Here is an 11981-nt window from a genome sequence, read left to right as displayed (position 1 = left end):
GGCATGAGCAGCAGACTGGTGCATACGCAGACTGATTCACACAAGTGGCGGGCACTGGCACACGCATCCTCACTCACACTCGTGGTGCCCCTCACACAAAATTATCCCCTCTTCTCCCCTCCCTCCCATGCCCCAGCTGGGCCACCAACTCAGAAATGTTGGGGAATGCTGATTTAGACGGTTGATAAAAACTCAAGCACAGTATCTAAAATTTCAGGAACAGTCTTTGCTTTAGGCTGAGGAGACAAGAGTGGACTCACTTTCCCCAGTGTTGGCACTTATCAAACTTTCCTCCTTTCCATCTGGAGAAGGTGTTTCCAGGCTGGACTCCTGCCTCTCTGAAGGGCCCACTTGTTCAAAGAGTTTGGACAACTTTGTAAACCTGGCGCTGCTTCGAATATTCCTAGCAGAAAAAGCGTAGAGGAGTGGATTGATGCAGCTGCTAATGAAAATAATCGCGCCTGCGATCCAGGCTCCCGCCTCTGAAATCTTCTCCAAGGTTTGCGAGGCCTCTGAATTTGAGTCCTCCAGCAGAACTGAGATGACCGTTAAGAGGTTAAAGAAGTGGTGAGGGAACCAACACAGACAAAAAATCACTACCACGGATGCAATCAACTTGGCGGAGCGCCGCTTCGATGGACAAGCCATGACTCCGATTCTTTTGCCCACACAGATGTAGCAGGAGCAGATGATGGTGAAGGGAACTACGAAACCCAAAATGGTCTCGGACAGGAGATGGATGACCTCTTGAGAATGAGTGGCATACTCACGCGTGGCACACTGAGAGACTGCCACAGTGTCATCGATGGTCTGAAATGGAATGATGGTTGATCCAAGGACGACGGAGAAGAACCAGATCGTGGCCACCACCAGGTGAATGACCATCGTCTTCTTCCATCGTTGAAGGACAAAGGGATGACTGACAGCCAGAAACCGCTCAAGACTGAGACACATGATGAAGAAGATGCTGGCGTACAAGCTGCAGTAAATAACAAACACCACACCTTTGCAGGCACCGATCCCAAAGACCCAGTGGTTGGCAAAAGAATAGATCCAGATTGGCAGGGTCAGAAGAATCAGGAGATCAGCCACGGCCAGGTGTAGGATGAGCACAACGGTTGGAGGCCTTTTCTTCATTCGTCCACAAATGGTCCAGATGACCAAAGAATTCCCAGGGATTCCAAGGACAAAGGAACAACCCAGGATGAAACAGATGAAAATCTTTGCAACTGACATTGGCAGGTGATCATCGATTTCCGTAGGTGGAGTCATTTTGATCTAGCTTGTGGACTGGATTAATCCAGTTGTTATTCAGGCTATAGTCCTCTAAATCTGGAGCAACAAGAGGGCTGTCCTCTTCATCCAAGTAGATGACAGAAATGCCCCAACTCTCTCTACACTCCCAACACTGAGAGATCTTCAATCACAGTTTCACATCCTTTGCTTTTGCTGAGTCTTGATTTTCCTATTTTTGAGAGACTAAACCACACAGCTACGTACCGGTAATTATTACGAAAGAAAACGGAGATCTGTCTTAGATTTTAAAACTGAAAGCAGAAGCTGAACCCTTCGGAAAGTTATGGTCAGGAGACCATCAACAGTGCAAGTTCCAGACTTAATAATTGACAATAATATGAGCTACAGAGAGAAATGCATGACATGATTTTCTAATAACTCCTGTGAGCTGAGATTTTTAACTGCCCAGTTTTGCCCAACTAGATGACAGTCTCTGGATGACTTTTGTTCAACTCAAAAAGCTAAACAGGATTGGAGACGCCAGCAGAAAATTCCAGGATTTTAGCTGTCAAATTGGAATTAAAATCCTGGAAGAACCCAATAGTCATCACCAGGAGTTGAGTTTGATTGAACGAAGGCTTCACTTTTACTCCGAGTCCCCAGTTTTAATCCAACACTGTCAAACAGAGGCATAGAATCAAAATCACGGGAAGTATTAGTAACCCTTTTTAAAGCCTTAAAGCCACACCTGGAATGCTGCATTCAGTCTTAGTTACCTCATCACAGAAAAGATGTTGAGGCTTTGGAAAAAGTGCAAAGAGGAGCAACTAAGATGATTAAAGGCCTGGAGACTAAAACATATGAAGAACGGTTGCAGGATTTGGGTTTGGCTAGTCTAGAGAAAAGAAAGACTAAGCAGCATTCCAATATTTGAGAGGCTGCCACAAAGAAGAGGGGTTTTAACTTATTTTCCAAACCACCAGACAAGACAAGAAACAATGGGTGGAAACTAATCAAGGAGAGAAACAACCTGGAATTAAAGAAAAAATTCCTAACAGTGAGAACAATTAACCAGTGAAACAGCTTGCCTTCAGCAATCGTGGGAACTCCATCACTGGAGGTTTTTAAGAAGAGACTGGACAGTCACTTGTCTAATTGATTGATTGAATAGTACATCTTGTGGACTCTCTTTTGTAGGAAGTTAGCACCCACCCCTTTCCTTGAAGAATGAAATATTTTAGGAAATATTAAAAAGGCAGAATATTATGTTTCCCTGGATGAGAAATGAAGAAGCATGTTTTAAAGACGAAGCAGCTCCCACCTTCTTGCCCCCCCCACCCTTTGTCAATGGGCCAGAGGCAGAAACTCAATTCCCTCCCATCTTTGTCAATGGACCATCATCTGCAACACAATGGGACCCATCTAGCAACATAAACTAACACAATAGGACCCATCTAGCAACAGAAATCAACACATGGCACCTGGGAAGATTACATCAGCCAGCAAGGCTAGCTAAGACCTCCACCCCCGGGAGTCTGACAACCAATCAGGATACTCTTTCTAGGCCCCGGGAAGTTCAAAGCCAGAGAGGGCATAAAACCCGGGAACTCACTGCGTCTCGGCCCTTTTCTGTTCAGGAACTCAAACCATGTGATCCTGTCCACCATTAAACCATCTTTCCAAGCAGTCTCCATGTTTCCAGCGTCTTTTTCCCCACTTGGAGCTGAACCCAGAAGGATATTTCTTCCTACACTTTCATGACCCCAAGGGTGAAAATTCTGCTGAAAGTATCTGGTTGAATATTAAGGGGAAAAAGGAACCAAAATAGTATTGCCAGATTCACTTAACAACCACACTACTAACTTAACAGCTGCAGGGATTCACTTAAACAATTGTGGCAAGAAAGGTCCTAAAATGGGGCAAAACTCACTTAACACATGTCTTGCTTTGGCAACAGAAATGTGGGACTCGATTGTGGTCGAGGACTACTATACATCTCCACCCACGCGAAGGTATGGATCCTGCTCGAGCTAAGAATGTGCGTTCTGACATGAAGGATTAAATCTTAAGATTTACAAGACAACCATCTGCCCTGTTGCACTGTGTGGCACTGAATGCTGGGCAGCAACAACAGGGACCGAAAGTTCTCTCCATGCCTTGGAAATGCAAAGTCTCCGTTGGATATCGGGCATCTCCAGTGGTGGAAGGCTGCTGGTTTAACAACTGGTTTGGTGAGTGGACACGCGTGCCTAAGGCGCTTGTGAGCAGCAGTGGAAATGGAGCATTTAGAAGCTCAGATGCTTACCTTCCAAGTCAGCAACGGTAAATAGAACAGCGAGTGGAGGGGAAATCAGCTGTGCCACGCGATTGAGATGAGCTACAAAGCAGGAAATAAAGAACAGGATAGAGTGGGTGCAGGGGCGAAATCCAGCAGGTTCTGACAGGTTCTGGAGAACCGGTAGCGGAAATTTTGAGTAGTTTGGAAAACCGGCAAATGCCACCTCTGGCTGGCCCCAGGAGTGGTGTGGGAATGGAGATGTTCTTCTTGTTGTTTTTAAATTTTTATTATTATAACAAAACATGACAATACAAAGCGTACAACATATACAACATATGAGAGCCGGTACGCTCTCATAGAGAGGGGCTCCTCCGGGTGCCGTCGGCCAAACAATGTCGACTGGCGGCCCCTAGGGGGAGAGCCTTTTCTGTGGGGGCACCTACTATCTGGAACGAGTTCCCCCCGGAGATACGGAGTATCCCGGATCTGCGCACCTTCCGCTGCGCTCTTAAGACCTTTTTATTCCACCGGGTGGGCCTGGCCTAATCTTTTCCCTCTTTTTAATTACGCAAATTTTAATTGGTTTTTTAAATGATTGGGGTTTTAATATGTTTGGGCCAAATGTGTTTAATTCGATTTTACTTTGTTTTTAAATTTTGTATTTATGTATTTTTACTGTTTGGCTGTTCACCGCCCTGAGTCCTTCGGGGGTAGGGCGATATATAAATTAAATTAATAATAATAATAATAATAATAATAATAATAATAACAACAACAACAACAACAACAACAACAACAACAACAACAACAACAACAACATATGAACATAAACTTTCTTTACAGCTATTTCGTGATGGTCTTCTTTTGTTATTCACATTTCCCCTTATTTCCTCTTCACGTTTATTCCATTAACTGCTTGTCCCATTCATTCTTAATTACAATATATTTCTCATCATTCATGCCGATTTTCTAGTTTTTATACTTTAATAAATTCTTACGATACTAGACAATACTACACAGTGTCAACAGTAGGGACCTTCAAATTTCTAGGTTTTACCATATCGCAAAATCTATAACGGGCGGCTAGCATCAGAAACATCAACAAAAGAGCACAACGAAGAATTTGCTTTTTTTCTTTACTTTCTGGCCTTTCTATCTTTTCCCCTTATTTTTCTGCTTCACTTTTCCTTTGAATGGAGATTTTGTAATATCCTTCCCCTGCCACGCCCACCAAGCCACGCCCACCAAGCCACATCACGCCCACCAAGCCACGCCCACAGAACCGTTAGTACAAAAATTTGAATTTTACCACTGGGTGGGTGGGCAGGGCCAACTGATCATCAGAGCTACTGGTTTGGCCAAACCGGTCTGAACGGGTTGAATATCACCTCTAGGCATCTCCCTTCTTGACCACATCACAAATGATATCATTTGACAGCATTTTGGTGTGGCACCAGTAGTGGGTTTCTACTGGTTCGCCCCAGTTCAGGCAAACCAGAAGTGGTGGCAGGGGAAGCTCCGCCCACCCACCTGGACATCCTCATGGATGCTCTGCATATGCACAGAAGGCTCACAGTTCCGAAATGGTAGCGAAGGTAAGTGAAACCCACTACTGTGTAGCACTAATTATTGAGAAGATGAGAGAAGGCCGGCTCCGCTGGTATGGACATGTCCAGAGAGCAGCACCTTCCACCATGGCCAAGACTGCCTACCAACTAGAAGTCAATGGCCGGCGACCTTGCAGGCGGCCAAAACAGAGATGACAAGACAACACTGGTTCTCAAAAACCAGTAGTAAAACCGGCAGGAAGCTTGTTCTGCCCCAGCTACGGACCCCAAGGAATGCAGCACACACAAAGTCTGTACCAACCTTCGTTTACTAAATTAAATCAGTCTTTTTCAAATAAAGGCTGTTAATTAACTTTCTTAACAGCCTACAAGAATCCAAAGAATAAATAATCGTATTCTTACTATGGTTGGCAGAAAGCCCAGAAGCAATTTGCAGGAAACTGATAAGAGAACTAAGATCAGGACGCGAAGGAGAGTGAATGAAGTTGTTCCCTGCAAATTGCCTCAGTCGTCATCCTTCCTTAAATAGGCTAAGGGAGTGGCCAATTAGCCCCAAGCCTTACTCTCAAGGAGACCTCCTCCTGAGGAGCCACTACTGCCTTTTGGCAGCTCTGTGCGCCCGTGCATCGAGAAGAGGTTCCTCCTCTTCTTCCTCTTCACTTATGGGAGCTTCAGGAGGTTCTGAAGGCCCAGCCTCCTCATTGTCTGACTCGAGTGCCAGCTCCACAGGCTGCTGGTGCAGCACCACACCAGCCTCCTCGCTGTCGGAATCAGCTACTAGCTGCACAGGCTGCTGACGGGCCACAACAAAGCTCTGCCTATCGACCCCGATGTCATCAGGAAGCTTCTGCACATGTGCGGCCCTGTTGCAAACCAGTAGTAAAGGTAAGTAGAACCTACCCCTGGCCTGCACCCTGGAGATGCAACTGACCATGTAACATGGTGTTCAACGATCCGAAAAGCAGACCTTGCACCTGCAGGAATACGCTAGGAAGGAGAAGAAGATTCTGACATGAAGGACTAGCGGGCAAGCCATCTTACCACCTGTGAGGAATACTAGGATTAAACAACTTTTACAAGGTGCAGTTGGTTGTGCTCTGATAGGCATATGACAGTTTCACCCCGTGTGGCAAAGCCATAATGCAATTTGTTTAATGTGGCTTTAATGTGCCTTGCAAACAAAGTCATTGCGGTTTGTAAACACATCGACACAGATTTACATATGTTGCAACCTATCATCCCATCTGATCTGGCTTATTAAACATCCTTATTGAAACAAAGGTTCTCAGAGCTGAAGAAGCTTCCTGGGTGAGAAGCGAAACATCTTCAAAGAAAAACCAGAAAGTCCAGTTGCCTCTTGAAAAAAAAAAAAAAAAGCACTTTTGGGACAACCATGATTGGATGTCTGAGCATCTCCATAGATACTTATTGAAAGAAAATTGGTGAATTTCTGGTCCTGAATTACAATTTTTCGCCTTTTATTTTACGTCGCAGGAGATACAAATCTGGAAATTTCTGAGCTGCTTTACGTGTACCGTGTTTCAGTGGTGGGTTTCAAAATTTTTTACTACCGGTTCTGTGGGTGTGGCTTGGTGGGTGTGGCAGGGGAAGGATACTATAAAATCTCCATTCCCACCCCACTCCAGGGGAAGGTTACTGCAAAATCCCCATTTCCTCCCGATCATCTGGGACCAGGGAGGCAGAGAATAGATGGGGGCGGGGCCAGTCAGAATTTTTACTACCGGTTCTCCAAACTACTCAAAATTTCCGCTACTGGTTCTCCAGAACTGGTCAGAACCTGCTGAAACCCACCTCTGCCGTGTTTCCCCAAAATATAAGCCCTCCCCGAAAATAAGCCCTCCCCGAAAATATTTAAATACATGTGCAGCCAGTCGCCGCCGTTTCCTCTGGTTAGGGTTAGGGAGACAGAGCTGGAAATCTGGTAAGACAGCAAGAGGAGCCCCATCTTGCTCCACGTGCCCCAAAATAATAAGACCTCCCTGAAAATAAGGCCAAGCACTTATTTCAGGGTTCAAAAAATATAAGACAGGGTCTTATACCGGGGAAATACGATAGTAGAATATTATTTAAGATACATTTCATTTGCTTAACTTTTAAAGATCAGGTGAAAAACAGCTTCAAGTGATTCTTGGACTATGCATTAAAAAATGAAAAAAAGTGATGGGGTGAGAGTAACTTTCCCCAACATTTATTACAGGGGTGAAATGCTCCCGGTTCAGACCAGATCGCCCGATCCGATAGCGATGGCGGTGGGTGGTTCGGAGAACCGGTAGCAAAAATCCCTGCCCCCCTCCCCAATGCCCAGCTGAGCCAAGTGATCATCAGAGGGTTTTTTTTTTTATTTTTAAAAGCATTTTTTCTACAACTTCTTCAGCCGAAAAAATGCTTTTAAAAGTAAAAAAAAAAAAAAAAAGCCTCTGATGATTGCTCGGCTCAGCTGGGATCGTCAGAGGCTTTTAAAAGCATTTTTTCTACAACCTCTTTGGCCGAAGAGGTTGTAGAAAAAATGTTTTTAAAAGAAAAAACGCCTCTGACGATCAAGCAACTCAGCTGGGATCGTCAGAGGCTTTTAAAAGCATTTCTTTACAATCTCTTCGGCCGAAGAGGTTGTAGAAAAAATGGTTTTAAAAGTAAAAATAAAAAAAAAAGAGTTGGCCACGCCCACTCAGTCACATTACCCCCCCACCAAGCCACACCCACAGAACCGGTAGTAACGAATTTTACATTTCACCACTGATTTATTATTTATTTCATTTATTTATAAAATTTATACCCCACCCATCTCACGGCCAGGCGACTCCGGCTTACGATGGTGTAAAGCAAAAGTACAAGGCATTAAAATGTTAAGTACGTGAAATACTACAAAATGTTCGAAGAAGTATCCAAACACACTACCTTTTGGAAATGTTCTGCCCTGAAAAGCTTGTGGCACAATATTCTGCCATGCTAATATTACAGTATATTTGCTGTACATTTCAGGTGTGGCCTGTTACACCTGTTCTTCCTGTTGCACAGGTAGCTCAGCCAGCTCATCAATTGTGGTCTGTTCTCCATGCTGTGGATATCTGCTGCCTCCTGGTGGCTACTTTTTTTTTTTAAAAAAAGGATTGTAACAAAATAAGGAAGTTGCAGCCGGAGCTCACCTGTATGCAGGAGATAAGGGAGGTTGGGTCCAGGTACTCAGCTCGTAGCAGACGCTTTTGAAAAATTGCAGGAAGTCCTGTGACTGTCCTGTTTTGCTTATCTTTTTTGGTGTGACTTTGGGAGACAATTAGTTGAGAGGTAGCTCGCTTGAAGCTGTTTTTCACCTGGGAACCTGATCTTTAAAAGTTAAGCAAATGAACCGTATCTTAAATAATATTCTACTACAGGTAAAGCAGCTCAGAAATTTCCAGATTTGTATCTCCTGCGAGGGGAAATAAAAGGCAAAAAATTATAACAAGCTTTTTGTGTGTGTGTGTGTGTGTAGTTATTTATTTTGGCTAGTTTCAGAATACAAAATACAGGTCCTCGACTTATAACCAGTGGTGGGCTTCAAATTTTTTTTACTACTGGTTCTGTGGGTGTGGCTTGGTGGGCGTGGCAGGGGAAGGATATTGTAAAATCTCCATTCCCACCCCACTCCAGGGGAAGGATACTGTAAAATCTCCATTCCCACACCACTCCAGGGGAAGAATACTGCAAAATCCCCATTTCCTCCCGATCAGCTGGGACTCGGGAAGCAGAGAATAGATGGGGGTGGGGCCAGTCAGAATTTTTACTACCGGTTCTCTGAACTACTCAAAATTTCCACTACCGGTTCTCTGGAACTGGTCAGAACCTGCTGAAACCCACCTCTGCTTATAACGGTTCATTTAGTGACCATTTGAAGTTACAGTGGCACTGAAAAATGGGACTTAGGAGCGTTTTTCACTGTTAAGACCCGGGCCGCATCCCCACGATCACGTGATCGAAATTCAGAGGCTCGGCAACTGGTTCATTTTTATGACCTTTGCCATGTCCCAAGGTCATGTATGTTGTGGCTCCGTTGCCTGAGCCTGGGCTATTGACAGATGCAGACTCTGAGAGTGAGGAAGAGGAGTTGGTAAGGCTCCCTCTCCAGGACCCTCCTCTCTGGCAATGTCTCCGGAGGACACCGAAGGCCAAAAGATAGGCTCAGAGCCAAGCACGTCCCTGCAGCCACAGGTGGACAGTGATGAAGGAGATAAGTGCTGGCTGGACCCTCGCCAGAGACGCAGGGAGAAGCGTGCGCAGCAGAGGGGAAGGCATGCCAGAGATTAGCTGAGTCACTGGACCACACCCCACAGGGTATAAATGTGGGTGTGGTGGCCGGTTCAGTTTGTGACGAGCAAAAACTGGAAATACTCTATGATCTCTGCGTTACTGGACTTTGCCTGCTTTATCGGACTGGATTATTGTTGAAAACTCTGCCTGTTTTATCGGAATGCTGGCAGGCTAATCTTTGTTTTGTGTGAGTAAAGTCTGAATTGGCAGCTAGCCACTGGGTTGCTGCCAGCTTTATTTTCAAAGAATTTTGTAGTGTGGCTTATTAACTCCGGGCCGTCTGTGGGGGTGCGTGAGTGGGACGGGAACAGAACAATGTGATCCCCTTTTGCAACCTTTGGACAAGCAAAGGCAATGGGGAAGCTAGATCCACTTAACAATGGGATTACTAATTTATCAACTGCAGTGATTCACTTAACACCTGAGGCAAGAAAAGTCGTAAAATGGGGCAAATCTCACTTAACCAATGTCCTGCTTAACAACAGAAATTTTGGGGTCACTTATGGTGGTGGTCCTTGACTTACAGCCATTGGTTTAGGGACCATTCAAAGTTACGAGCTGTGTAACCTTCCCAGTCAGCTTCCGATAAGCAAAGTCAATGGGGAAAGCCAGATTTGCTTAACGACTTCATGATTCACTTAGCAATGGCAGTGACTCGCTTAACAGCTATAGCAAAAAAGGTCATAAAATGGGGCAAAACTCACTTAACAACTGTTTTGCTTAGCAACAAATCTTGGGCTCAGTTATGGTCAGAAGTTGAGGACTACCAATACACATTTATTTCTGTGTGTACATGTAAGTTTCTGTGTGTAAACACACACATACACACATACACATACATATACATATATATATAATGTATATATACCATGTTTCCCTGAAAATAAGACCAGCTCATGTTAATTTTTGCTCTAAAAGATGCATTAGGATTTATTTTCCAATTAGGTCTTATTTTGGGGGAAATAGGGTACTAAATGCGTCCATCTGATTGACGATCTTAACTGGGGCTTATTTTTGGGGTAGGGCTTAAATTACAAGCATATGATTCGATTGCTTATTTGTACCCTATGACTATCATGAAGTGTTGTACCTTATGATTCTTGACGAATGTATCTTTTCTTTTATGTACACTGAGAGCATATGCACCAAAGACAAATTCCTTGTGTGTCCAATCACACTTGGCCAATAAAGAATTCTATTCTATTCTATTCTATTCTATTCTATTCTATTCTATTCTATTCTATTCTATTCTATTCTATTCTATTCTATTCTATTCTATTCTATATATTGTTTCTGATTACAATGTCTTGTTTTCTGTTAAAAACAATATGTGTTAAAAAAACTATCTAGATTTGCCTACAATATATAGAGAAATCACACTTGTTTAAATATGGCCAAGCTTCTGATTTTTCTGCTTTTTCACTATGCACACTTTTGCTGAAAGACAGATGTTGTTAAAGACATAATGGTACTGGCTGTTTCTGTTTGTAATTCTTTTCCTCACCTTCCTCAACCTGGAGTTTGCCCTTTTCACAACAGCTCTTCTCCGAGTTGATGTGTACACTGAGTTGACCTCTCCATTGCAATCTTAGGATCTGTCTTGGTTGCTTATTACCAGTGACTGGCTTGTATGTGCATTTTATCCAAAGATTATTGCTCTTTGCTCGCTCAGGCCATTTAAGTTTATTTGCTATTTGAATGTCCTTTCCTCTACTTCGAAGAGTTCTTTTTTGGTGTTGTTTGAACCTGTCTAAAGAATTTGGTGTTGTTAGCAGACTTGGTCATGCTAAATAACTTTTTCATAATACAGTGGTACCAGTGGTGAAATCCAATTTTTTTTACTACCAGTTCTGTGGGTGTGGCCTGGTGGGCGTGGCTTGGTGGACGTGGCAGGGGAAGGATACTGCAAAATCTCCATTCCCACCCCACTCCAGGGGAAGGATACTGCAAAATCCCCATTCCCTCCCCACTTCTGGGGGAAGGATGTTGCAAAATCTCCATTCCCTCCATTTGCCAGTTCTCCAAACTACTCAAAATCTCTGCTACCGGTTCTCCAGAACTGGCTAGATTTCACCCCTGAGTGGTACTCATTGCTAATTGGTTCTGAGAGGTACAATGAGTACCGAAAACAATGAGTATTGAACAAAATTTTCCCATAAGGAATAATCTAGTGAGTCACAAAGAAGCCAACACAAAAAAGTTCTAGCTCGTACGTTGAGTACCAAACAAATGATCAATACTAGGATAAAATTGTTCACATCAGAATGCATAGGTTATCAAATTCAATGAGTTTCAAAACAGTTGAGTACCAAGGTACCACTGTATAAATTTTTGGAATACCAAAGATTACTTAGAGAGCCAAGTTGGTGATGAAGGCATCAGGTTAAGAGACTGAGGATCCATGAGTTCTGGTCCTACCTAATACCACTCTATGAAGCCTTAGTAAGACCACACCTAGAGTACTGCATCCAGTTTTGGTCACCACACTATAAAAAAGATGTTGAGACTCTAGAAAGAGTGCAGAGAAGAGCAACCAGGCTGATGAGGGGACTGGAGGCTACAACATACGAAGAACGGTTGCAGGAACTGGGCCT

At 43.8% G+C, this 11981-nt stretch overlaps 1 protein-coding gene across 1 annotated transcript; it reads right to left on the bottom strand.

Moving 5' to 3' along the window:
- Positions 1 to 231: 231 nt before the first annotated feature.
- On the bottom strand, positions 232 to 1272 carry LOC139323779 (leukotriene B4 receptor 1-like). Its single transcript, XM_070953256.1, has one exon. The coding sequence runs from the start codon at positions 1270 to 1272 to the stop codon at positions 232 to 234; it is 1041 nt and encodes a 346-aa protein (XP_070809357.1).
- Positions 1273 to 11981: the final 10709 nt, after the last annotated feature.

This window comes from Pituophis catenifer, unplaced genomic scaffold (assembly GCF_029215685.1).
Source record: "Pituophis catenifer annectens isolate HBS135680 unplaced genomic scaffold, rPitCat1.0.hap2 SCAF_13, whole genome shotgun sequence".
Taxonomy (NCBI): domain Eukaryota; kingdom Metazoa; phylum Chordata; class Lepidosauria; order Squamata; family Colubridae; genus Pituophis; species Pituophis catenifer.
This window is presented reverse-complemented; position numbering and strand designations above follow the sequence as displayed.